The sequence below is a fragment of the Archocentrus centrarchus genome, chromosome 2 (assembly GCF_007364275.1).
Source record: "Archocentrus centrarchus isolate MPI-CPG fArcCen1 chromosome 2, fArcCen1, whole genome shotgun sequence".
Taxonomy (NCBI): domain Eukaryota; kingdom Metazoa; phylum Chordata; class Actinopteri; order Cichliformes; family Cichlidae; genus Archocentrus; species Archocentrus centrarchus.
The window spans coordinates 23,758,012-23,784,820 of NC_044347.1; the positions used below are offsets into that span (position 1 = coordinate 23,758,012).

The 26,809-nt window shown below is 40.9% G+C and overlaps 1 protein-coding gene across 2 annotated transcripts; it reads left to right on the forward strand.

The window, feature by feature from the left end:
* Window positions 1–4,212: 4,212 nt before the first annotated feature.
* slitrk6 (SLIT and NTRK-like family, member 6) lies at window positions 4,213–23,179 on the forward strand. 2 transcript variants are annotated; one of them, XM_030754228.1, is made up of 3 exons: window positions 4,213–4,757; window positions 19,992–22,459; window positions 22,984–23,179. In XM_030754228.1, the coding sequence occupies exons 2-3, from the start codon at window positions 20,007–20,009 to the stop codon at window positions 23,000–23,002; spliced, it is 2,472 nt and encodes an 823-aa protein (XP_030610088.1). In that variant the 5' UTR covers window positions 4,213–4,757; window positions 19,992–20,006; the 3' UTR covers window positions 23,003–23,179. The 2 variants fall into 2 exon arrangements, with proteins under 2 accessions (XP_030610088.1, XP_030610087.1); XM_030754227.1 differs by having other exon boundaries at window positions 19,992–23,179.
* Window positions 23,180–26,809: the final 3,630 nt, after the last annotated feature.

A 26,809-nucleotide genomic window follows, 5' to 3' on the forward strand; every position in this document is an offset into this window, starting at 1 on the left:
GAACTGCCAGACAGAGATGTCTGATTCGTGACTCCAGAGAACACGTCTCCAGTGTTCTAGAGTCTAGTGAGAGCGTGCTTTACACCACTGCATCCAACACTTTGCACTGTTTGGTGATGTAAGGCTTGGATGCAGCTGCTCAGTCATGCAAACCCATTCCATGAAGCTCTCTACACACTGTTCTTGAGCTAATCTGAAGGCCACATGAAGTTTGGAGGGCTGTAGTGAATGACTCTGCAGAAAGTTGGGGACCTCTGCATGCATTATGACAGTCAGCATCTCCTGACCCCGCGCTGTGATTTTAAATGCCCCACCACTTCATGGCTGAGTTGCTGTCGTTTCCATTCACTTCCAGTTTGTTATAATCCCAGTAAAAGTTGACTGTGGAATATTTAGTAGTGACGAAATTTCACAACTGGACTTGTTGCACAGGTATCATCCTATCACAGTACCACGCTGGAATTCACTGAGCTCCCATTCTTTCACAAATGTTTGTGATGGGTTTATGGGCTCAGGGACTAGCCCATAGGGACTCAGGGACTAGATCCAAGTCTTACTAAACAGAGCATGGTGTTCATTTTGGAAGTTATGGTCCAGAAGGACAATAAAGCACAGTATGCTACCTTGTGATCAACAAATAACTACCATATGAAGATGCAGTATCCCTCGGTTTCTCAGTCATATCTGCCCCACACTCATGGCATCGTGTTTCAAAATGCCAAGATGGCAACAGTGAATCAATTCATGACATCAAGGTGGCTGCATCCATCTTTTTTTATACAGTCTATGAGCTGCTTGGCAGATTTAAACAGCAGGAACCTGCTCACATCAAGATTTGTGGATTTTTTTGGAGTAATGATGATTTCTAGAAGTAGACACTGATACTTTGTTTTTGTTTTTATTATTATACTTTTGCATTTTCAGCACCACAGTGAAGTGCAATTTAGTTTCATTATATTCAACAACCAAACTGGCCAACTCGCACCAAAACAATCTAGATGGATAACGAGCACTACAGTGTAAAGTGTTTATCTTATTTTGAGCACTTATTGTTTAGAAGCTCAAACACAGCCCGACAGTAACACACACACAAAAAAATGAAATAGAAAATCTACCACTGAGTTCCATCCATCCATCCAAATGTGAAATTTGTAAAACAAGTGCAAGGTGCTGTTTGCAATGTAAACATAGTTTTTGAATAACACAACTGAATCAAGTTATTCATGTAGACACTGATGCGCACATGTTCTCTCCCTCTGCCTTCTCACATTTCAGTGGAAGTTAGGTGGAAGTTTCACAAAGAGCATTTATTTTACCCATCGGGGTTTTACATAAAGCGCACCACCAACTGATGCCCCATCTGCTTGATCGGGCTCGTATTTAATTTGATTATGAACAAAAAGTACCTCATTCTGTGATTAAACAGCACATCAGTGAAACACGAGTAAATAATTAAACGCGTTGTGCCATTGTTGAAATGACAGCTCCATCAGCACCTTGACTGGCGTTCTAGCCTCAGTCCGCAAATACAAATAAAGACGCTCATCTTATCGCTGCTTTTATTGGATATTATCGCCCATATAGTAAAGCACTGGAACACGTTTGAAACAGTAAAACAAGGAAGTTATGTAAAGGTTTGTGGCCTTTATGTGCCTGCACAAAGGCACAGTATTATGGATTTCTTATTTTTCTGTCACATATACTGTTACAATTAAACAATTAAACACAGCCAGTATTTTAATTAGAGATCAGTGTGTGTGCTTGTAATGCCTGTGAGCCAAAAACTCACAGTGATCTACAGACTACTCTAAACACTTGGCATCACAGGCTTTTTTCCCCTCCACTCTTGGCTCTATCTGATGTCACTGAGAGGGGATATCCCTAATATGGTCATCTCAGCTCCGGGACACAGGGACTCAGCTCAGGCTGTGAGCGCAGAAGCCCCACCAACTTGCTGTTCAAGGGATCTGTTTTGGAAGAAAGTTGGCCTTCATCAGAGGCGAAAGGACAGCTTGAACAGCTTGCTTCACAGAGAGGACAGACTAAGAGGCTGTACCAACTGTAAATCATGCAAAGCTACTCCAGCACATTCCAACTATCAGAAAAAACTGAGTTGAAAACATAAACTGTATGTAAAAGATGGATGTAGCCATCACGACATCACCTGTTTGTTTTGAACTCTGAATTTTGAAGCCTCAGCTTTAGTCTTCTGGCTGGTCTCGGCGTTCACTGGTGTTGGTCTTTTTGGACCCATAAGTTACCACATTTTACGAGAGGGTGGAGTGCTAGGTTATCGGCTAATTCTAGCGAGCTCTGTTGTCAAGTTGAATTCCTAAAGCGTATGAGTCCAATGCAGATACACATATATCTGCTAATTAGTAACATAATAATAAAATATTAGAATTTCACTCATCAAAGCCACACCCCTAACTTTAAGCCTCACCAGTTTTCATACGTGATGAGCTATAAAAAAATGTATCTACTGCACAGTTGTTATGAAGGGAGAAACTACAATGTGTCAAAAACAATGTATCAGGCTCAAACCAAGATTTTTAATGCTGTAAAGTTGAGCATTTTAACATGGGAGCATGGGGATTGACTTGCTTTTAGAGCCAACCTCAAGTGGCCTTAAGAGGAACTGCAATTTTTGACACTCCTGCCCCCCCCCCCCCCCCCCCCCCCCCCCCACACACACACACACACACACACACACACACAGGTGTCTCTTGATTTGAACCATAATGGGCCCATTTTACTTGCTTTTTACTGTGCCTTTTCCTCTAAAAAGGGTTTGTTTTTTTGTTTTTTTGTAGCGAGGATCCTCTAAGAGGAAGCAGTATTTTTACCAGAATGAAACATTAGGCTGGGGAGTTCTTTTGTGTGTGACTTTGCATTTTAAGCACACCACACTTGCTCATTATCACTGCTGTTAATGCACTGTTTAATGTTAATTTTGTTTTGTCTAAATGTCTTAATCTGCTTGCAAGGTGACATCAAGTTGTATAAATGAATTAAATTTTTTTTATTTATTTTATGACTAAACTCTACATTACAAACCCCTGTGTATTTTTAAAGGTTGTAATTCTTCACTCCTGCTTCCTCAGCTCTCCGACTACATCCTTTGAGAAGATCTATCTGGGTTGGGTCACTGATGAGGTCAAGCGATACACTTGCACAGCTCTGCGATGTTCCAGATGGGAGTAAATTTTCACTAATCCTGTGACAAACCCACTTGGCTTTACTCAGCAGACACACAAAACCGAGTGGGGGAGACGTTCCCGGCCCATCTGAAAGTGATCAGCGAGTAAGCTGCAGAGAATTACAACCCAGGGTTTTGATGCAGATGATCGGTTTGTACTCCAAGGTTATTTTCAGTGGTTTTGATCTGTTATACTGTCTGCATTTTTTTTTTCATCAAACAGGAGCATGAGCTGGAATAATAATGATCTTATACTTCTGCACCACTGGGAGGTTAAAGGTCAAGCTGAGCCACAACTCATCTGGAAGTGGAAGCACTTCAGAGTCTTGTTCAAGGGCACACAGTTTGCTGTGATGGAAGGTGTGTTAGTTTGCCACTGTGCAGGTCCCCCACTTCTTTTCTTCTCTCTCACATGACCAATGCTATTGTGTCAAATATGCTACACTTGACATGTGTGAATACTGGACTATTACATACATATTTTTCATACTATTGAACTATTAATCTGTTTTGGATGCCTTATCTGACTGATATAGCCATCCCTTGGGCTTGGTGCTGCAGCAAGCTATCAATGCAAGATTTTTTTTTTCTTGGTGGGCCTATTGTGAGAATCTCCAAGAGGAGGAGCTCTGTTTCCCAGATGTATAAAATTGTCCGATATCTAGACAGAAAAATACCGGAAGTTGCATGATTTCCCTTCATAAAAAATATGTGACTTCAATTTTTTTGGTTAGCTGCGAGATGTTTGAAAAGAAATGAAAAATAATTATATGTGGTTAATTATCATCTAATTCATGCTTTACTAGAGAAATTGCTTAAAAGAGGTAAAAAAAAAAATTGAATAAATATTTTTCCAGGATTTCAATCTTATTCTCCGGGCTTTTATTCTGAAAGTCTCTGTGGGAGCAGCTACCGCGTGCCGTGGCCGGCTTGACGCCGCCTCTCCTCGCTGTAGTCCCCCTCTACAGCATGCAAATTACCGAGCAACTCCAATATATCGCAGATTGGTTAACTACACAGAGCGGAGGGCAGAGCACGGCACGCGCTGTCACTATTTGAAGTTGACCGTTAAAAAGATCATTTGAAAAGAGAGGAAAGAATAGCCTCGCTTTAATGACAACACTCTTTTATACTGTCGCCTCGAACCTGCAACTTCATCCTAATTGATTGTGGAAAGGCTGTGAGGAGAAAGGCTGCGGGCTGCTCATCATCATCCCGGGACCGGAGAGAAGCCTCACCGCGAGCTCCTGGTGTATCGGAATAATTAGAGAGAGTGTGTGAGTGAGTGTGTGTGTGTGTGTGTGTGTGTGAGAGAGAGAGGAGGGAGAGAGGGGGAGCGAGAGAGAGAGAGGGACACTCTGGACCCGCAAAGGAAAAGAGAGGACTGACGGAGCCCGTGAAGTTTTCTAGTGTGTCGGCCCGTTTTTAAGGAGCCTGGTGGACCGTGGAGAAAGTGTTACCCCCTCCTTTAAGGTGGTCGCTTTCCCGCATTAACTGATGGACCAAGCACGGTGAAAATTTGGACTACCCGTCGAAATTTCTTCATCAGTTTTATCCGGTAAGTCTCACTTGCTGTACGACGGGCGCATTTGCGCTTAATTAATTTGATAGCAATAAAGGACCAGGTGTGCTTTATGGAAAGTTTATTTCTGCTTCTTGAAAATATAGCTTAGATGATGAGGAGTCCGTGTCCATTATGGGTAGATTCTAAATAGCTAAAGAATGTTGCAGTGCAGTAACCCTCCACTTTCACACCCGCATTTGTAAAAAAAAATAAATAAATAAAAACAAAGCCTCCTATAAAACGTGTGGCATATTCAGGTGTAAATTGTCAGAAAGCACAGGCGGAAAGCGCCTATAAAAAAAAAGTGCCTGGACCTGACAGGAAAGGAACAGAGAAGGAGCTGTGAGTTTTCCTGAGGGGGCTCCATTACCTCCAGCACACCTGGCTGTCTGCCACACACAGTTACAGTATCAACGGCGCGGTGCTGCCCGGTGGTAATCCGGGCTGGTGTGCCTGTGCGCTCCTTATTACATAGAAAGGAAATATAAAATCAAATAAAGCAAAACTTTGTAGTGAGTGGTTCTTGTTTTAATAGCGCTCTGCACGGAAACACACTGAAACTGCCTCACACGTCACCATATTCGCGTTTGGACCATAACTAATTACCTCTGTGGCGTATGAATATTTATTCCTGTTAGTGGTCACAGGTGTCTTTTAATGAGCGCTGCGTCAGGAATTCTGACAGAACCGAGCCAATCAGAAAGCAGAGCTTGCCAATTAATCTCATTACGTTTTACGCGGCGCTGTTAACGTTCCTGTTCTGTATCGCAGTTTAATAAATCTGCATTTATGCCTTACAGGCCAGCACGATTGCTTTTGCCCCCCCAATTAGAGGAAGTGCAAGTTAGTGGGGAAAGCGCTGTCTGATTATCTTTAAGTTTGCTTAATTGAATCTGGACCTCAATTTTTTGCTCGAATGAAGAATGCTTAATAAGGTAATTCCACAGTTACAGGCACATGGTCACATAATAATTTGACTATTAGTTTTTTTTTAAACACAACTTTGCTGCGGTGCTTTCTATTAAGAGGTTTTTCTTTTTTTTTTCCCTCTAGCTTTGCAGCACCATTGCCATAATAACCCCCCCCCCCCAAAAAAAAAACAAAAAAACAAAAAAAAACAAACACCCAGCCACAGGGAATTACAGAGAGGAAAAAAGAGCCCATGTTTACTTGTGGATATCAGGTGGTGCAGTGGTGGTTAGTCTCCTACAACTGAACAAACTGTTTGCAGTGAAGGGGAACCACAAATATGTGTTTGAATAGGTGTTGTTGTAATAATTTGAGCGACCAAAAGGAAATTGGCCTGACAGGTGCGAGCAGTCTGCAGATTTAGAGCCGGTTCAGGTCGAGAGTAGAGCTTCAGGCCATGGTGAAACTTTATTAGCACACACTGTTTGTCAGATAGAGAAATCCTGCAGATATATTGGAGAGCGGAGAGAAAGTAGGCAGCACGAGCCCACATAATGTTGAATCAGTCAAAAATAAAAAAAAAGAGGGCTGGAACAAGGGGCAAGGGAGTTGAACTATCTCATGCTTGTTGAGTGGGTGGATGTCATAATTATCATTTCTCCAGGATTGTGGTGGAGGAGGGCCGCGGGCGCTGGCAGAATCTCTCACTGATATGTGGGTGTAGCAGTGGTGTCGACCCTGAAGGGGCAAGCCACATCACTTCCAATCCAGAGGAGGAACGGGACAAGTCCTGGCATAATTGGTGCCTGGGAACACTGCAGGGGCGCTCCGGGAAGTTGATAGACGGTCAGAGCGAGCGCATAAACAAGGCAGCACAGAAACACATACGCACTCTGAAGCAATGGACTGCCGGGATAGGGGTGGAGGGGGCCTTTAATCTGCTATCCCATGTCAGGCTGAAATGAAACAACCCTTAGCCGGACGCAACAAGTCTTACCGTCTCGCATTCTCTGCCTCATTCTCTGTTTCAGCCCCCCAGGCTAAAAGCAGTATTAGTAGATGCACGCAACTGTTGGTTTGGAGACCTCCGAGGGAAAAGGGATTAAAGACTGGGAGAAAGGAAGGCTCTTTCCTGCCGTTGAGCCAGGTCCTTGGTATTCTGAGGCTGTGCGTCGCAGGAAGAAGGTGTCAATTTGCAGGTGGGACTTATCAAAAGGTGATAAGCACTTCCTGTAAAAATGCCATTCAGGAGCGTTTCAAGTGCATGTTTGAGATAGCACACTCCCGAACAAGTACAACATTACGAAAGAGTGACTAAGGACAAACCCTTGGAAAATTAAAAAAAAGCACTTAACGTGCTTCTTGCTACACATAACAGACACATCTGGGCCTAATCTGGGATAGTTTTGGTGCTGATGGCTCAGTTGTTTGGGGTAAACGTGGGCCTAACATGGGTTATGGAAGGGGGCTTGAGGCCCATGGGCTAGTGGAGAGAGTTGTTGGTCGGCTTCCTTACCCAGAATTTCTTTCACTTAATGCAGTTATGCTCATTATTTAAATGTAGCAACAGCATGTTTTCAACACACCTTAATGGTTTTTACAAGTTTAGCATTGTTCAGTGTTTTGACACCAAACATTAATGCCAGCTGTTGAGTCTCCACCTATCTATCTTTCTATCTTTCCAAGCACTTTATGAATATTGTAAAACCTGCTGCTGGAAAAGTAGCACATAGAATTTGATGGGCTGTGGTTAGCATTCTGACGAAACGCTCAGCGAGCAGATTATTTAGAACAATAAACAACCCCGCTGCCTTTGTTTGAAGTGCAACACTCCCTTCTGTTGCACCAGCGTCGCGTGTGATCAGTACACATTTCTTACGGCAGACGTGCAGACAGCGCCGCGTTGCATTTAATAATCTGCAGTTTCAGTTCTGATTCTGAGAATTTCAGATGGCTCACAGTAATCCATCTCAAAAACAAACAGGGAATTATGGGTGGCGTACAGTCTTACTTTTGACTTTGAAGCTTTTGTTCTGTTAACAGGGTTTAGCAGGAGCTTAGAATGCTGTCCAGCTCCTTTTACTTCCCGCTGTGGCTTGCCTACTTAATTGGTCTTGAAAGGTCTTGTTTAGTTGGACGTCGCAGGTCAGCTCAAGTCTCTGCAGTTGTTAAGTCGTCAGACACTCAATTAACTGAGGGGGGAAAAAAAAGCGTACAGGCTGAAAGCAAGACACCTTGAACAAGAATTATGTAAAAATGTACCAGCTGTATCTGCCTTTTTAAAAAGACATCACAACTCAGGGTTATTGATTAAATCAAACTCACTTGTCCAGACTTGACATCTATCAGTCTTTTCATCCTCTAACAGTGGAGCCAGTCTGAAAATGTTTTTGACTATCAACCCATAAGCATTGCCTCTGCTTAAGTCTTCTGTGTCTGATACTGGCAGTTCCAATGAGTCTTCTTATTTCCCTTGACCACAGACTGGATTTCCTTCAGGCAAATTTGCATCAGCCAAAGTGTCAGATAGGTGGAGTTTTAGTTCTACTGGCTCTGCATCATAAAGCAAGTTATACTGATTCCCGTATGACACAGTAATGAATTATGGAGGTGTCTAGTGAATAAATAGGGAAAGGGCAGAGCAGAGGGAGACTCAGACTTGCGGGGTGGTGGGGGGGGGTTGCATGATCCAGCTCCCGCATGTTTCCCAAACATTCAGAGATAAATCTGACTTTGTGCTAATCCTATTACTTTTAATGCAGCTAAAAAAAAGCTGCTCCACCATCGTTTCCATTTCTCTCCTGAACATGCACGGGCTTAAAATGTGCATCCACTTGTGAAAATGTGCAGTCACTTATGACAACCGTTGTCTAGCTGCTGTCAGGTAAATATAAAACACATACAGACATGTTTGCATATGGCATGTAGATTTTTTATTTTTTTTTTGCTTTTAGTAGGCATCTTGATGAATTGTCACTTGATCACATACCATTCAGCTGTTACTAATGAACAGAGCCACTAGCAGATGTGGTCATAAAAAAACAGCTTATGACTTCATAGTAATTTGCTCAATTGGTAAACTCGTCATGGCCGTGCTGAAGAACAGTAAGCTAGAGTGTAGTACATAAGGCTGAATATCAAACTTTGATTTGTCAGCGGCACTAACCAAATTGTTTAGATTATCTCAAGTGTTGGAAAATGCCTCGTTATTTGATACTAAATTTGGCTATCTTAGAATTAAATCTCATCAGTAATAATGCCAGTCATTGACTGTTTAACAAGGTGTTGTAGAGTTCTACAGAAGATATTATGTTAAAAGTACTTATTGTAAAGCTCTGTTCTTAAAAAATGGTTTCCTATCTTCCACGAGGAACTAAAGCTGTCTACTAAATGTGAAGAAACAGCTGCTTTGACTATCCAAGACATGAATGTATTATATGAAGAGATATCAACTAAAGTTGAATTCGGTCCAGGCTGCACTGTTGTGTAATACACGTTTGTTACGCAAGATTGTACACATCATATTTTAACCAGGCGAGACATTAGGAATATATTCAGATTTGCAGTGGCAAGCCGAAAATGGGAGGTAGCTAAAAAGGAGCAAAAGATAAGAATCAAAGGACATCCAAAAACACCCACGAGTAAAACACCGCTCCCTGGTGGTTAAATTATGCACAGGGTAATCACAAAAAATACTTTTAATTCTGGAAATTGAACTCGTGTGTATCTGTTGTTGTATTTTGAAAGGTTATAATAAGTGTAAATTATTTATTTATTTTTTCTAGACTTGATGCCAGTAACATAGCACACATGCAATACAAAAACAAAAGAAGCATTACTACCAAGACTGGCAGCATGATGAATTTAATGAAACACTTGAGCTAATGAAAGAAGAAAAGAAAGTTGCTGTGTTTGGACTGTGGGAGGAAACCCACGCAGACACAGGGAGAACATGCAAACTCCACACAGAAAGGCCCGGTGGCTTCAAACCCAGACCTGCTAGCTGTGAGGCAACAGTGCTAACCACCACGCCACCATGCTGCCCTTGAGCATGGTCTTTACTAAAAATTCAATTTCAGATATCAAACATGTTAAGATGGAAAAGCTTATTTTTCTTTTTTCAAACTAGTATTTTAGAGGCTTCATCATTCTAGTGGCTATTTTCAGGTTGTTGTCCATAAAATTGCATGCTTTTTTTTGGGTTTTTTTTGTGGACCATAAAGTCCAAGCTGTGATTAACTGGCATGACAGAATGTTCTAGGTGGTGCCCTTTCTTTTGTTTATACTCAGTAGGCAGGCCTGTCTACCTATAATATGTGGCTCCGTTGAGAATGATTTTTTTTGTTGTTGTTTTCCAAGTGGCAGATCTACACTTATTTATGGAGTGAATCATGAGACTGTCATTACCATTGCCCTGTGGCCTTTTTACTGAGGGTAAGCTTTAAAGTGGGCAATAGAAACAGCTGAAAGGCTGAAAAGACTAAGGATGGTTACGTAGGAGATGGAGAGATAAGAAACACTTGCTGAATATTATTAAAGAACTACCTCATAATGATATAACACAACACCATCCCTATTGACGATCAGTTTTCTTCAACATATTGGCTTTTTGATTTGTTTGACATTCCAGGTACAGCTGCCACTAGATTGAGTATTTTGAACAAATATATCTACAGTTTCCAGTCCTGCTGGTGAGTCACTCCTGAATAGAAAGTGTCCTTTTATTTTTAAAGTGACAGTAATGTATACAGAAATATACATCTGTTTGGTGCAGATGGGTCTCTGTAGAAAACATACCTTGATCCTACTATACAGTGATGGAACTCTGCTTATTTCAGGAGAACTAATTACTGCGCATTAGTTAAACAGACCATTTGAAATGCAAGCCTTCTAAATCATGCTTGCCAGGGGAGCTGAGCCACCCCCTCTTCCCTCCTCTTCCCTCCCCATCCCCACGCTGCCTTTGTGTTTCTATTATTAGTTCTATCATGCATATGTTCTCTATCAGAAAGTAAGGCCCACCAGCAGAGAACAAAAAGTGAGGAAGCTTTGCAGATACACAAGGTAGTGAGTAAGCAAAACTGTGGAGTTCTATCAGTTAATAGTCATAAAGATGTTTTAGGTTTCTATGCATGAAGGAGTTCAGTATCTGCCTATGAATTGCCACAGGGATCAGCTGCCAGCTGTTAGAACTACTGCACAACATGAGAAAAGCACACGGCCAATCGAATTTTTTCTACCGGGCCACTGATGATGTTTCTAAAGATGCAATCCTTGTAGCAGCCAGCAGAGCGTGTGCTATCAGCCTCGCTCCCCTGATCACCAAGGCTGTGTGCTTCCAACACAGCTAAAAGGATCTTTGTTTCAGCACGGTGGAGCCTTTTAATGGAAGAACTGTTGTTTGAAACAGCCTGACAAATACCAAGTCCAAAAAGTTCAGTGTTAACTCACATTTACTGATTAAAATATGCAGACACTTAACAAGTGGAGCAGCTTTACTGTATTGTTTTGTATATGGTTAACTCCTACATATTGGATAAAAATAGGTTTGCAGAACTTGAACTATCCATCCTTCTTCTAGCTTCTTAACTGCATTTTTCAGGGGACCCTATCTCAGTGGGTAGGCCTGATGTTTGGTGGGGTATCCTTGGTGGCAACACAGTTATTAAAATTAACTAAAACTAGAAGTTTAAAAAAAATTAACTGAAACAAAAATCTAAACCAACAGAAACAATAACTTGTACTGCACTTGCAAAACTAAAGTTAAAATAATTATATAAACATGGGAATTGCCTTAATTTTTTTTTTCCATAGCACATTTGATTCACTCGTTGCAGCACTGGAGCATTCGAATAAATGCAGTTCAATTGGCTGCACTTGCACTGGCACATGGAAAGTTTTTATTAACGTTCCAGCACAAGCACCGCAAGCAGAATGAAGCAATAGTTCCACAATTCAGTTGGGATACACGTGACACCGTCTGGTTCACAGCGACTAACAGGCAAGAGCATTGAAACCCAATATATGTACATGTGAATCCTCTTTAACCGTACACAGAAAAATACAATACGTGTCTCAGGTTACCTCATACATCTTAATAAAACTTGACATGAAGAATCCTAATCTTAAACCTGCTCGGGTTTCAGTCTCACGGTGTTCATGCAGATTATATTTACATTATTGCTGCTGGTGGTAAACCAGCGGATTAAACTGTCAGACAACTTCAGACTTCAGTGAATTAAATTCTACTCTTTCAACCTCCCTGTTGTCAAGTTCCATTAATCATCGCAGCTGCAGGTAGCCTAGCAATGAGGAGGACTAAGGTCATAAAATGCTAAGAACCGAGCTGACTAATGCTTTTAAGAGCAAGTGAAAAGCCAATAATATTGTGAGATCTCCACAAGAAATCTCCATGATATGTCCAAAACACCAATTTGGAGTGACTTTTATCACTCTTGAACGAGCTAAGAGAATGGCTCTATCTGTCGGGGTGCCACTAGGGATAACAAGTCTTTCATGCTACATCAAGTTGCCTCCTGCTACAGAAGGAAGGAATTATGCCTTATGGGCTATTTGTGGCTCTAGCATGCTTTACTTACTTTGACAGTGACGAGGACAGAACACGACTTTGACTGTGTTCATATTATCTAAAAATAATGTTCGGAACTGTCAAATGGATGGTGTGCATTCATACTTAGTACAGTGCAAATCCAGGTCCTTGTTTTCTTGTCACATACTGTATCTATGGTGTGTGTGTGTGTGTGTGTGTCTTTTTCAATTCTCTGGAAACTATGACAAATGTACAGATGGTAAAATAAGTGGTACTGCAGTGCTCTGTCAGGGGCATAAAGCGTGCAAAAATCTGTGGCAAGCAAGGGCATATGAGCTGTTCAGTAAAGATGGGATGCTTAGTATGAACTCTGGCTTTGCAAATGAATACCCACACCAATACAGTTGTCATTTTAAAGTTTGTCACAGTCAAGCTGTGATAAAGCCACATTCTGTCCAGTCCTACTGAAATGCTGTCAGCAGTAAGCTGTATTTGTCAGAATCCGGAGCAATTGGGATTTTTAGTGACTTTTGCAAAGGTACGTGTTTATCAGCAAAGGTCTGTGTAGCACCATTGCTTTCTCACACTACTTACTCGATACTTTAGATTTCCAAGGAATGATAATCTAATGTACCAAGCTTAATTATGCCAGTTGGTGGTACGCTGGTAGACAGCCAGGGGAGAAAGTGAAATGAAATTATTTTAAACAAAAAAAAACAACAATTCAATCACACGAGGCGGTTTTAGGTGATAGTTTGGTACTGCATGCTGGAGCCAGAAATTCTGAACTGAGCCTGTTGTAAAGTGGTCTGACCTACAGAAGTGTTGATAAGCATACAACTTGCCTGCCTTGTTACTAGGGCTGCTTAATCACAATTATTTAGGTGAGTGATTGTGATCTTGATTATTTACAGTGATTATTCATTAACTGATCAAACATAATGCATTTATTGAACTTTAAAGTTCAGGAAAAAATCCCATGTAAATATGATTCAAACAGAGAAATTATAAAGAGTTGGAAGTGGTTCGGTGACCGTGACAAATGGTCATCCTGTATAGAGTTAGGCCGAGACTAGCGGGTGTTTTTGACCATAAACCCAGTTTTGGACAGGTAGCTAAAGGTCCTTGATGGCTCGCAGCCTCCATCGCAGGATGTCTGTGGGGTAAACAAGGGGCTCTTGTGTGCCTCGGGTAACCAGTACAGTAGCTACGTGAAAGCAGTGGAGAGCTGAGACCACCAAATAACCAGCACCGCTGAAAGTGGACTTGGTGAGAGCCCAGCAAAGATTGTGATGCAAAAGCAGCTGAAGGCAGACATCAGTGATCTTTCCACAGGCTCGCTAACTGAAACCTTTTACAACTTTACTTCTTTTAGATTGATCTCGTTGATCAATCAAGAAAGATTTCTTTCAGTCTGGGTTTTAGGTCAGGATGAAAATGCACGTCTGTAAAACAACTCACAATGAGAGTTTCATATTGAAAATGAATACAAGAAAAGGCACAGTTTTATCCCAGTTGCATTGTTTCATAAACCTCTAACTGTAACTGAATTTTAAATCCCTACCCAGACCTTTATATTTCTGGACTTGACCTTAAAATGAAGACGTCTGAAAGTTAAACTTGTCTTTGGTTATTTTAATGCAATTGGCTGCTAATATCCAAGAATATATGTGTGCACTTGCAACATTTATTTACAGTAGTGTTGTAAATGTGTGTGTGTGTGTGTGTGTGTGTGGAAGCTGAGCATTTGTGTATTTGTGTGTTTCTGTGTGAGTGTGCACACAGAATCACATAGAAGAAGCCTTGTCACTCTGACATATTATACCCACAGGGAGCACTGGACTCACAGTGGGTGTTCCATGATATGGAGCATTTCACTGCACTGGAACAATACAATTTATAACTGGCCCAGTAGAAGTGTTAACGGGGTGTTTATTGGTTTTATAAATGGACAAAGCCTCCTGCGTATGTTCCAGCGACGGTGAAGAACTCAGCCTGTGATTAATATTCCATCAACAGATTTTTCTTTACTTTCCCTCTGGTGTCTTGTCCTCCTCAGCTCCATACTTCCTTTTTTTTCACTAATCTGATTTGATTTTGGGTGATGAGTTGGCTTCACTCACATGCATGAGGAGCGATCTCATAGGGCTTCAGTAGATCTCTAATTGAATTCTCTGAACAGCAAGCGATGAACATTTGAATGTGTAAAAAGAGAGTGCAGCGGAAGACTGGCACCGGAAGAGTGTTTCATCTTATGCGCCCATCACGCCGACTTCCATGCAACATTGATTGCTTGAAAAATGGATCAGTTAGGGGAGTCTGTTTGCAATACAGTAGGAAGAGTGCATTGCCTGTCCATATCGGCTCTCTGCAGTGTTACTATGCAGTAAGCGATAACATCTGTTAATAGTATTTTTTTCATTTCATATTGTCCTACCAGCCACCAGGGTCACAAAGGTGAGTGCCTTGGGTGCTGTGACTTCCACACGGCTCCAATCAGATAAATAATGAAAAGGAAATGGCTGAAGATATTATGCAGCACCAGATTTGGGAGATGTTGGTCTGAATGTTATCACCTTCTAAACAATGTAAATTTAATGGGTTAGACAAATTAGATTTTTGTGTCTCATGGTTTGTCACAGTATCATTAATCGCTAAACACGAGTAGTTGGAGCACATGGTATGTTTCCTGATTTCCTGCATAGAAGTGGTTGAAAATGATTTTTTCCCAGCTCTCTGTGATGTCTGACTGTAGGAGTGTTTGCAGCTTATAAGTTTTGCCAAGGTTTAATTTTACATTCATATACTCACCTGGAAAAGGCTGGTTGTACCACTGTGTTTCAATGTTTTCTGTGTTTCTTGTTGGATTTGGAAGCTAAAGACTGATCTCTAAATAAACACAAAGTAAATGTCATGGCTTTCCACATGGATGGGGAAAAAGCAACCAGCTGGGAAGGTCTAAGGGCAGATCCAGCTCTCAGAGAAAATTTTGGCTGTGAAAGCTCAAATTTGGTGGCCTCTGGCCAATTCTAATACTCCATCCATCACATTACCTCCTCTTTTAATGAGTTTGCTTACCCAACTGCAAAAGTGAATTATTGCAAATAACATTTAGTTTAATCTGTATTTTTATTTATTTAGTGACCATTTGACTGCAGTGTTTTGAAGACATGCAAAATGATCATTTGATGAGGAACATGGAAGCACAGACACAGATTACTCAGCAAAAACAAGATTTGTCAGGGCTCCTTAATAAAGTTATTTTTATGACCTTTTTAAAGCCTCACTAAATAAAAATTAAGACTGCCAGAATGATGAATTATATTTGGGATTTTATGAACAGGCCTCATTAGTTGGGTACACAACTATTAAAAAGTTGAAATCTCCAGTTTGTGGATTGTTGGTTGTACAAAAGGAAAATAAAAGCATCTGACACTTTCAATTCAGTAAGACAGACTGGATAAATGACAGGAACACAAATGCAAAACAGTCCACAGTTTAAAAGAATTTCCCAGACATCACTGTTCACCGTTGTTCTTCTACGTCATGTATCTAAATAATAGTTTGGTAAATGAGCTATATTGAGCTGCTCATCTTTCTCAAAGACCGGTAGGTCTCCCTATTGTTGTACTGCTGTCCAGGCAGACTCAGAGCGCCAGATTTCCCTTGAGGCAAGAACATACAACTAATTATTCCGGTGTATTCTGCCTGATGTTGTGGTGATTCCCTGCAGAAATGGGTAAGGGAGGGATGATGAGATTATTAGTGCATTTAGGACCAGATTTACTAAGCAGGTCAAATTAGCAGGACGCTGCAATCGGAGAAAAAGTGCCATTGGGGGTTAAAAGGTCTGCTGTTGATCTACTAACACAGAAACAGACAGTTTATTTTTATATTGATCATACCAGATTATAATATTTTCATAATATTTTTATTTTAGAGAGTTTGATTTTCTGTTACATGGCACTGAACAGGAGTGGTCCTCCAATCTCATTGTACATCCTGTATAATGACAATAAAGGCATTCTATTCTATTCTATTCTATTCTATTATTTCAGTGATATCCAAAGCAGCTGGTCAAGAACTTCAAAAATTTGTGTAGGGTCACAAACAAGCAGAACAGATGAAGGTGTGAGGACTCGACTGACAATGCAGGTGCAGTTTGTTACCTGTAATCTGACAAACATATTATTAGCATACGTTTTAGAGCATCTGCTTCTCTCAGTAATCATCGTGGCAGGGAAGCAGTGAAGAAAAAGCTGCTTTCTGTGGTGGAACTGGAGGTACATAACATCCATCCATCCATTTTCTTCCTCTTGTGGGTGAGGTAAATGCATTAGTGGGGGAAGTGCGCTCCATGGGGGAAATTTTTAAAAATGACCTGAGGGCCCACGCTCGTAGGCTACTCCAGAACTCAGTTCTCTCACCTGTGTCCTACTTGGGTTTGGTGATTATGTAAACTGTTTCCACTTGTGTGCAGTGTTTATGGCTAACCACTATTCAGCAGCAGAAACCAATCAAAAAATGCCACCAAGATAACTTCATCCAACATTACTATTCGTATAGCCTACATTTATCTGCTTATGACCCCTTTGGTCACCGCATACACAATTGTGTCCATCACTTTCTATAGTAAGATTCATTTTCTGACATCTCCTACCTAAAGATTTTGTTAAAATTCCTACAGTATGTCGTGACCGAAGGGTATAAGGTTAGCAGGGTACAGTTTCTTTTGTCTTTATTAAGGACTGCAGGAATTTCAGGGGTAGCAAATTTTGTGTGACTTGTCTTTATTGGATTGTTTTTGTTTTTCCAAATTGAAGAATACCATTTTGTGGCAGTCAATTATTAAAGCTTTTCTTGATATTCCAAAAAAATAGAACACATTTGAAGAAAAGTATCTTACAACACAATTTCATGTCACACTTTATGTTCTGGCCTGCCAGTAAGAATTAGAGCAATGCTATTTTCTTTTTGTTTTTATCAATGTTAAAAGTACATCAACTACTTAATTCATTAGTGCATAACATTATATGTTTCATTTAAATACTCCACAGCTCAGATTTTGCAGTCTGATGCGGAAACTCCTACAAATGAATATGCTATAATTCTAGCCAAAGAAAAACTTGTCCACACAAGAACCAGCCAGCTCTACCCCTTAGAATTAAGTGACATTTGTAGTGATGTATTAATTTTATTTGGTAAGAAAGCTGTTTTTAAAGATGATTTTATTCTTTTTGGATCTGGATTGGAATGAGTGGCTTAGAGTTTTTATTTTATTGTTTTTAGAGTTCAGTGTTTCTCAGGCGTTTACATTATTGCAGGTATGACCTAGGGGTATATGCCTGAACCTCGGAGATGCTGGATTTCATCAGTTACACTGACTTTACCCTGTGGCACACAAACTGTGCAGAGGCATGGTGAAAAGTTGAAAGAGAAAAAAAAGGCAAGGGCCAGGCTACAACTTCAGAGATGTTTTAGGTTTATGGAGCTGAGATCTTCTCTCTGTTCTGAACTTTGGTTGTCTCCCTGGGTAAGATGTGTTTTGTGTGCGGATGGCTAGACTTTCATGAGGTAATTAGATTAATTTTTGTATTTGTAGTTAGTATTTAGATTCTAAGTTTTTGATGTATAATTATGGGTAGGGGTATGTTGAGGGCCTTCTGGTCTAAGTATCCTGACCGTATAACCCTAGGCTATATAGAACATGATTATTTTTATAAACTTTAAGTGTTCTCCAATTAGACATAAACATGATACACATCAAAAAGTTCACTTTAAAATATTAATAAAAAAAGTCTTTTTGTTTTTCTCCAGAATAACAGTCAGTTCTGATGATGACTTAGGCTTTGCAGGGTTAATCTCTAGTCTGGATGCCAAAAGGCATTTTTCCTACTGCTGCTTTAGGGCACAGGCAACTGCAAACACCCCCGGAAAACATGCCCCACGTCTTTGTGACTATGAGTAGAGGGAAGCTATTTCCTGAACTTTGTCAAAAGAGGGTTGAGTACCATTTCGATATAAATCATGAGTCGGAGCTTTCACTCTCTGACAAACACAGGCTGGATTGGCTTGCCCTGTCTTGCCAGGATGAAGCTTTCCAGTTACTAATCACATTCTTTAACAAGAACGGCTGTCATCTGTCACGTCTTTACTCTTTGAAGAATTCCACTCGTTAACAGTGAATATCGAGACGATTCTTGATCTGGGGAAGATGTCTACACTTCTGCACCAGTCCCCCGAGAGTGATATAGCCTTTGATCCATCGGGATTTTAGTCGACTTAATGTAATGGATTTAGATTGGTGCACAGGCTGCTCATCATTAAAACCACATTTCAGCAGTTCCCTTGTCATTCAACATAAATCCTTCTTACAGTGAAGCTTGATTTCTGTTTTCAGTGGACAGCACTGCCCCTCAACATGCTTTGGTTTAATGCTTAGATATAGTTTGTAAAATAATACAGTTGAGGGTATCTGTAAGAAGTCATGAATATAGGATTGGTTCCAAATTAATTCACTTTGAGTGCAACCTCGTGTGAGTTATCTGGTTTTGCAATAAAAAACGGGGGCATTTATTTCCCATTCTCAATGTAGAATGGTTGTTCTAAATGTTGCTTTGACATGGAGTGAACTGACTTCTGCATTTGCATGACTCACACTAAGTCTTTGTTCAGATGAGCCTGCATATAAAGGGCAGAAAAATCAGCTAAACGAGTCTCCTTTTTTTTTTAATGTACCATTATCCCACTGTGAGTCACTGGGAAGAGATGCTATCTGATCTCAGTCCTCACCCTGTGGAATTTATTTACTCATTGGTAAAATGCAGTGCTCAGGGAGGTACCCCGATTTCTGAAGTTTTATTTTGGATTAATATGAGTAACATTATCTGGACAAAGTATTACACACACTGAATAAAGGCAACATAGCGGTAAAACATTAAGAAAAGAACACATCACACAATAACTTACAGTTTTTCACAGTTGCTTAGACATTTCAGCCCTTTTTTATAAAACTGTTAACAAAGAAGTCAATTTTTAAACTACACTTACAAAAACATTTGACAGTGCCAGCAAACGCACTCACATCACAACAGTTTTGTCTGAGCTCAAAACCACATAATGATTTCAGATCACACACACACAGCTCTGTAGAACATCTGTTGTATGTATTGGTTGTCTCATAAGAAACATGATATACCAAGGTTTACTCACAAAGATGGCCCATTTTGCATTGCAGCATAGTCATACAAGTCAAAAGGTCTACTGTATGTTGCATGAGAAAAATGTAAAAGTTCTATAAATAAATCACAATGTGAGACTATAAATCTAAATATATGTAAAACTCATGTTTACTATAGGAGGGAATGAGACGTTCTCTAAAAACTAACATGAATTTCATTAAAATTAAATACAATATGCAGTGTTAGCACTCGACTCTTATATATTTTTCATGCATTAAAATCTGTACAAGCACAGTTCTACAGAAATGTGTCTACTCTTCATGCATATGATGCACTCATAAATATCATTTTGCACTTTTACACATACAATACATAAACTGTGGTTGCCCTAACACATGAAACTTGGTATGACATTTGGCTCACTGAGATTGAATATAATTTTAATGCCACACAGAAGTAGAATGATCTTTTAGGACAGTGTGTTTGAGTTTGACCTTTTATGACTTCTAAAACATATATATATATATATATATATATGCCTAACACTTTTCTGTTTCCTCCCCACCCCTGCCCACCCTTTCTTCACAGATATCTCAGGCCGAAATGCTGCCCTGTGTCATTTTCATCGGCTTGTTTCTCGCTGCGGTCCGATCCCAAGATATCCATCCCTCAGAGGCATCATCCTCCATTAGTGAGTCCTGTGACTCCTTGTGCTCCTGCGAGAGGAAAGACGGCATCCTTCATCTTAACTGCGAGCAGAGAAACATCAGCAAAATCTCCCAAATCAAAGTCCCAGCAGGTGTGCCCTTCCACCTGAACCTTTACAAAAATGACTTGGTTGAGCTCCGTGCTGAGGAAATGGAAGGGCTTAAGAATGCCCTTTCGCTGCACATCGGGGGTAATAGTATACAAGAGTTGGAGCCAGGGGTCTTTAGCACTCTCGGTTTGCTGAAAAAACTCCATATAAATAGCAATTTCCTCGTCACACTGAAAGAGGACACTTTTCAAGGCCTGGTGAATTTGGAATTTCTCCAAGCTGACACAAATTTCATACGGGTCATCGAGCCCGGGGCCTTCAACAAACTGATCCGCCTCAAGGTCCTCATCTTGAATGACAATTCCATCGAGTTTTTACCCAGCAACATTTTCCGGTTTGTGCCCCTTACCCACCTGGACCTACGTGGCAACAAGCTCCAGACGCTACCGTATGTCGGCTTTTTGGAGCACATCGGGCGCATAATGGAGCTCCTTCTGGAGGACAATGACTGGGTTTGTGACTGTGACATTTTACATTTAAAAATCTGGATGGAGAACATGAGGGCCCAATCAGCAATCAGTGATGTGATCTGCATCACACCACATCACCTCAAGGGGACCATTCTGGCTAAAGTCAAGCGGGACGTCCTCTGTCCATCCCACGCAGATATTAACTTAGAAGAGCCGTCGAAGTCACTGGATATGGTTGTTACGCCCTCATCCAAAGTAGCTCAGACTCCCAAGGTGGTTAATCCCAAAGATGACGCCAGAATCCCCACACCATCTCACATTCCCAGCAGTCCCTGTGTGGAGCACTGTTCTTGTCACAATCATCCCGTGGCTGGGTTTTTGATGCATTGTCAGGACCGAGGAATTCAAAAGGTGTCGGATATCGGAATACTTCAACAAAGCCCAACTAAGCTTGTCATGACAGGAAATATGATCCAGAAACTCCTGAAATATGACTTTGTCACATATGATAGTTTAGAATTGCTCAACTTGGCAAACAACAGAATTGATTACATTGATAATGAAACTTTCCTCAGCTTGAGCAGTTTGAAAAAGCTCTATTTAAATGGCAACAGAATCGAAAAGCTGTTCTCCACCATGTTTGTAGGACTGCACAACCTTGAATACCTATATCTGGAGTACAACCTCATCAAAGAGATTGCTCCAGGCACATTTAATCCCCTGCCAAACCTGAAGCTGCTGTCATTAAATAACAACCTGCTCAGCTCTCTTCCAGCGCAGATATTTCGCAACGTGCCTCTCGCCAAATTAAACCTGAGAAAAAACCTGCTTATGCACCTGCCAGTGAGCAACGTGCTCGATCAACTCGACTCGCTAGAGCAGATTTATTTAGAGGACAACCCCTGGGACTGCAGCTGTGACTTGCTCAGCCTCAAACAATGGGTAGAGAAACTGAGAAAGGACACAGTGGTGGGCTCCATTTTGTGTCACACACCAAAGAAAGTGATGCAGATCGAACTAAGAAGCCTTCATCATGAGATGCTTTGTCCTGGTTTAGGGACCTACCACCCATTGCCCCCAGGTGGAGAGGAGAGCGTGACAGCCACCCTGGGGCCTGACGGCAGTGACAGGGGCCTGTTCATCTCACTCACAGACACCATCCCACTCTCTGTGCTCATTTTAAGCCTTCTTGTTTTTGTCCTCATGGTTATATTCTGCTCAGCGGGGCTCGTGGTGTTTGTCGTGCATCGGCGCCGGCGAAGGGCGAAGAAAAAAGCAGCAGAGGAGCAGCCGCGAGAAAACACCAGCAGCAGCTCACCCATTCACTTGCATTACAGCATGTACGGGCAGAAAACTACTCACCACACTCTGACACAGAGAGCGGGGTCTGCCACTCTGTATGAAGAGAGATCACACAGTCCCATCGTGCAGATCTGCCGCAACCCCACATACTGCTCCCAGCACAAGGAGCACGACGCCAATATGGATTACAACCTTGACGAACCCAGCTCCAAGCATCATCTCTGCCGAAGCATCATGGAGAAGGAAAATACATCTCCCCTCACAGGAAACCCCAGCTCAAAGTTCAGACCCATGACCGGAGAGTGCCCAGCAGAGTTTGTGACTCTCGGCAACCCCAACTCCTTATACAGGAACATTCTGGAGAGGGAGAAGGAGCTGCAGCAGCTCGGAATAACGGAGTACCTGAGAAAAAACCTCCCTCAGCTTCAGCCTGCTGTAGACATGCAGGTCCCAGGGCACCAGGAGGAGGTGAAACTAATGGAGACAATTATGTACTCAAGACCGCACAAGGTCATGCTTGAGCAAACAAAGAATGAGTACTTTGAACTCAAAGCTAACCTACATACTGAGCCAGACTATTTGGAAGTTCTGGAGCATCAATCTGCATTTAACTGAGCTTAAGAAGTTGTGATAAATATAAATATCTATAATATTTGATCTAAGTGCCTTGTCCTTTTTGCCCTCTTGTACTTTCCACAGTGTGAAATATAAATATAGATATATGATGGGCACATCTCTTTAATTGTAGCACAGAATGTAACTGGTTGATTCGTTTGTTACCTTTCATCTGTTGACAGCCATGTTATGTAGCTGGTAAAAATCATTATTTATGGCCAAATGTGACTTAACCTCTTAATATCCATCGGGTCACTGAGGAATCATTTGTAATGTAACATCTTTAAAGGTTAAATTGGCCCGCGGCCAAAACAAAACTCAACCCTAGATTAGTCTCTAGCGTGCTGTCTGGGGTTAGGTTCAGGATCAGGATTAAGGGAACACTGCACTCCCAGACAGAACGACTGTTAGATGAAAAGTATGAAACTTGAGTTCAAAAGTATCAGCTTCTGTGACCTGAACCCTTACCCTAAACCCGCTGGATGTTTAAGAGGTTAAAAACCGCAGTCTGTTGAGCAGACCTGTGTTGAAACCCCCACTTTAAAATCAGCTTTTTTAAAAAAATTTTATAATTGATTGAATCTCTGCAGTGTTACTGCAGCCAAATGAATTGATCCACATAGCACCCCCACCCACCCACCCCCTCAGCATCCTGACAGGATAAAGCAGATGTTTGGGAAGAAGTGAGTGAATTTCAATCATCACTTGACCCAGAATTGCTGTTTAATCAGTCTACCCTGACTCTGGGTATGACCTGATTATATCCTCTGTCAACATAAGCCAGCTGGAATGCCGCAACTAGAATGCTCATTGTGCCGTAGAGTCAGTAAATTGCCAACTGTACATAAAAAAAAATACAGTGACAGGAGTGTGGTTTGACTGCTACTCTCCTGTCAGTTATTGACGCAACATAGGAACTTTATTTATTTTTATACAAGCTACTTTATTTCTTTGAGTCAGTACGTAGAGCACTTCGAGTAAAGTATATACACCACTGTAATGTTGTAAAAATGCATTGCACTAATCAAATGCCATAAGATGGTGCATGACAATCAGAGTCCTGCTGAAATGTTTTGTTTTTTCTAAGATGAAATAAGCCACTAATGTGGAATATCATTTATCCGTATGTATGAGCGTATGCGAGACGTGTGCCACTATTTTCTGTCTGACAGCAGCATTTGGGAATGTTGTTCGTTCCTCGTGCTCACATTTATTAACTTCCTGGAACGTGAATGGTGATTGGCAAAATTGCCCAAAAGTCAAGGTCCAGTTTTGAACAGACAACCTGACACACAGCAGACTGCAGCCAACTTTTTTCCTCTGCTTTCCAGCTCACATTAAAAACAGCTGACAGCTGGCAAGTGACATTTGCAATGTAGACGCTGTCATTGTTCTGGATTTATACTATATGCTCTTCATACTCTTGGAAACTCAACATTTGGAACGGTTCACGTAAGCACACACTCTGTAGCTTTTCTACTTAACTAGAGTTAATTATTTATTCTGTATATTTTGTATATACTTATGTTCCATTATATCTATTGGTTTTTTTGTGTGCCTTCAGTGCTGTACAGAATATAAACAGACCTTGTAACTGAAAGAGGAAATAAAGAATTGCAATATACATGTGGTTTGTAAGTAATTTATGACTACCTTTTGTACAGTATGCATACAGACTTTTTTTACCTTCAAGATAAAAGAATTTGAGGCTCCTGCTTCAGCGCTGCACATTCTCTGCGCTAATTGACGCACCAGGTAGTCGGATTGAAAGAGGATGACATTTCCCCTCATTGTGCTATCAGTGCTCCACAGCATACATGCACAAGGATGTACTTGTGTAAACAACATTTGGGTTTTTTCCAGCTGTGTGAATAATTTACCCCCCACAATGGCTCAGACCTTGTCCTTAATCACACTACAGTGGCAGCAGTGGGTTTTTTTTCTCCAGCCTTGCTTTTCTGCATGATTTTCATTTTTTTATTTTTATTTTTTTTAAATATATTTGCACACGTGTAACCTCCTGGTTAAAAATACACACAGACTGGCACTCGCATCCAAATGCATCCACACATATAGAAACAGATTTGCATGCACACACATCATTTAAGCTATGAAAACTCACAGAGACAAACACAGACACACGCACACTGCGGGAAAGACAAATGATCTGCTGCTGCTCGATCCTATGAGGCTCATAAGAAATATGCTCCTCTAAAGGTGAGACATTAGCAAAGTGCAAAACTGTGCAGGGGGGATTCTTTATTCCAGGGGACAACTTCAAAGAAATGATTTAAATCAGTTAAGCTCACCAAGGTACCCGCAGTGCAACAGAATAGTCAACAGGAGACGTAAACAACCGAAACAGAAAGAAAGGTTTATGAAGTATGTAACATTTGCCATATTCAGTCGTTGCAACCACTTATTCACAGCCAGAAAAATCAAAAAACTTGCAGCTAGACTTTACAAGGAGAGCAAAATTAAAGTATTCAAAGTCTAATGTAATTTATTCGAGTGTCAATCAAAAACAGGTACCTCAGATGAAAGCCAGAGAAATATTCAGTGTTTTAAGCAGAACATTCAGAACTCAAGTCCAAACATTTTTTTTAATCAAATCATATATGTTTCAATACATCACCACTTTCCTGTATAGCGTACCATCTTCCACTGAGCCTATGCGTTGAAGACCAATTATATGTCGAGAACCTTACATCACAATCAGGTTCCTCCCAGTGTAGACTGTGAGAGGACTTTTTGCTGCACTTTGCTGCATAAATTTGCACACTAATGATGAAAATGGTGGTGCATTAGGGGCTAAGTACCTCTTGCATCAGTATAAGCTAACCTAGCTCTAATGACTGTGGATGTTCCTGTTTAGATGGAACGCCTGCGCCGCAACAGCGCCGTTCACACGCCGACTGTAATCACATGTAACGCAATTATGTGGAAACACGAACAATGAAGCCAGCTGTCGGACTCGGAATGAGCCCGGAAATGGAATGGGGGAAACAGCGGTAAAAGTTAAACATGAAATGCATTATTTACAGGCTTACACACAAAGCGCACATAGGCCAGACTCACAGAGGCAAACAAACGCAGGCCTGAACTTGAATAATACACCAGTAACCAGCTGTGACTATTTGTAATTCATTTGGAACGCCGCATATGTTTGTTTTGCATCACAGCCGGAAAAGAAAAACATCTTGTGACCTCGGATGCGACTGGCAATAAGGTCTTTTTGCAGCCACAACACGGCAGAAAATGTGGAAATAATGCCTTTGATGCATTGAATATCGCTGTATATGAGTGCAATATTAGTATTTGCGTTACATCCATTAATACGGCCAGTTAGGTGGTCCTACTGGAGTGTCCACCGTCTCATTTGTACTGTGGATGATGTATTAGTTTTATTAGCGAAACGTTTCAAAGAGAGGCTTGAAAAATCTATATCATCTCACCCAGTTATTATTCATAAAATGGTCGATCTGTTGCATCGTGCCTTCGGCCACAAGTCATTAATATTCATATCTGAGAGCACAACAACAGAACATCTCTTCTGGGCAACAATATCGATCGCTCTTCTGCTTCCAAGAGATCCACCAGGTTCTTTGTAGTGAACAGCAGTGAATTAATGCCTCGCACGTTACATTATTCAGCCTGCGGGGCTTTCACGCCTTTAATTCCCACTGACATTTAATGAACAGTAAGTGGCAGATATTCAGAACAATCACACAGTTGGATTTAATTGCTGGAGAACCAAAATGGTTTTAAAAAGCAAGAGGTGAAAGGATATGGAATATAGCTGAGATTAGCTCCTGTTCCTCAGGAACTGTGGAATGTTTCAATGAAGGCAAATGCGTAGATGCACAAAACCTTATGAACCTGGTTACTGCTTTTAGGCAGATGTGAAGATGCTAAGTATTATATAAAAACAATTTGAAAAAGCAATAAAATGTATTAAAATACTAACACTATAATCAATTTTACAGCAGTATACTGTTCTTTGTAAATACACTGAGGGGGGAATGTTAAAAGCATGCTAATGTACATTTGATAATTCAGTATTTTTCTCTGTTATATCAGACTTGAGTCATTGGAATGTAAATTTATTTGTGGTGGTTATTTCAGCTGATTTGCTCTGTTGGGGATAGGTGATTTATTTTACTGTTTGCAGCATGTCTAAGAATGATGTTAAGGTTTAGTTATCAATGGGCCACCATGACGGAGACTTCTGTAATAAATTAATCAGCTGGAGCCTGCATTTA

What these genes read in the sequence shown, in the direction of transcription:
- slitrk6 (XM_030754227.1), top strand. Translation starts at nt 20,007, where the DNA reads ATGCTGCCCTGTGTCATTTTCATCGGCTTGTTTCTCGCTGCGGTCCGA.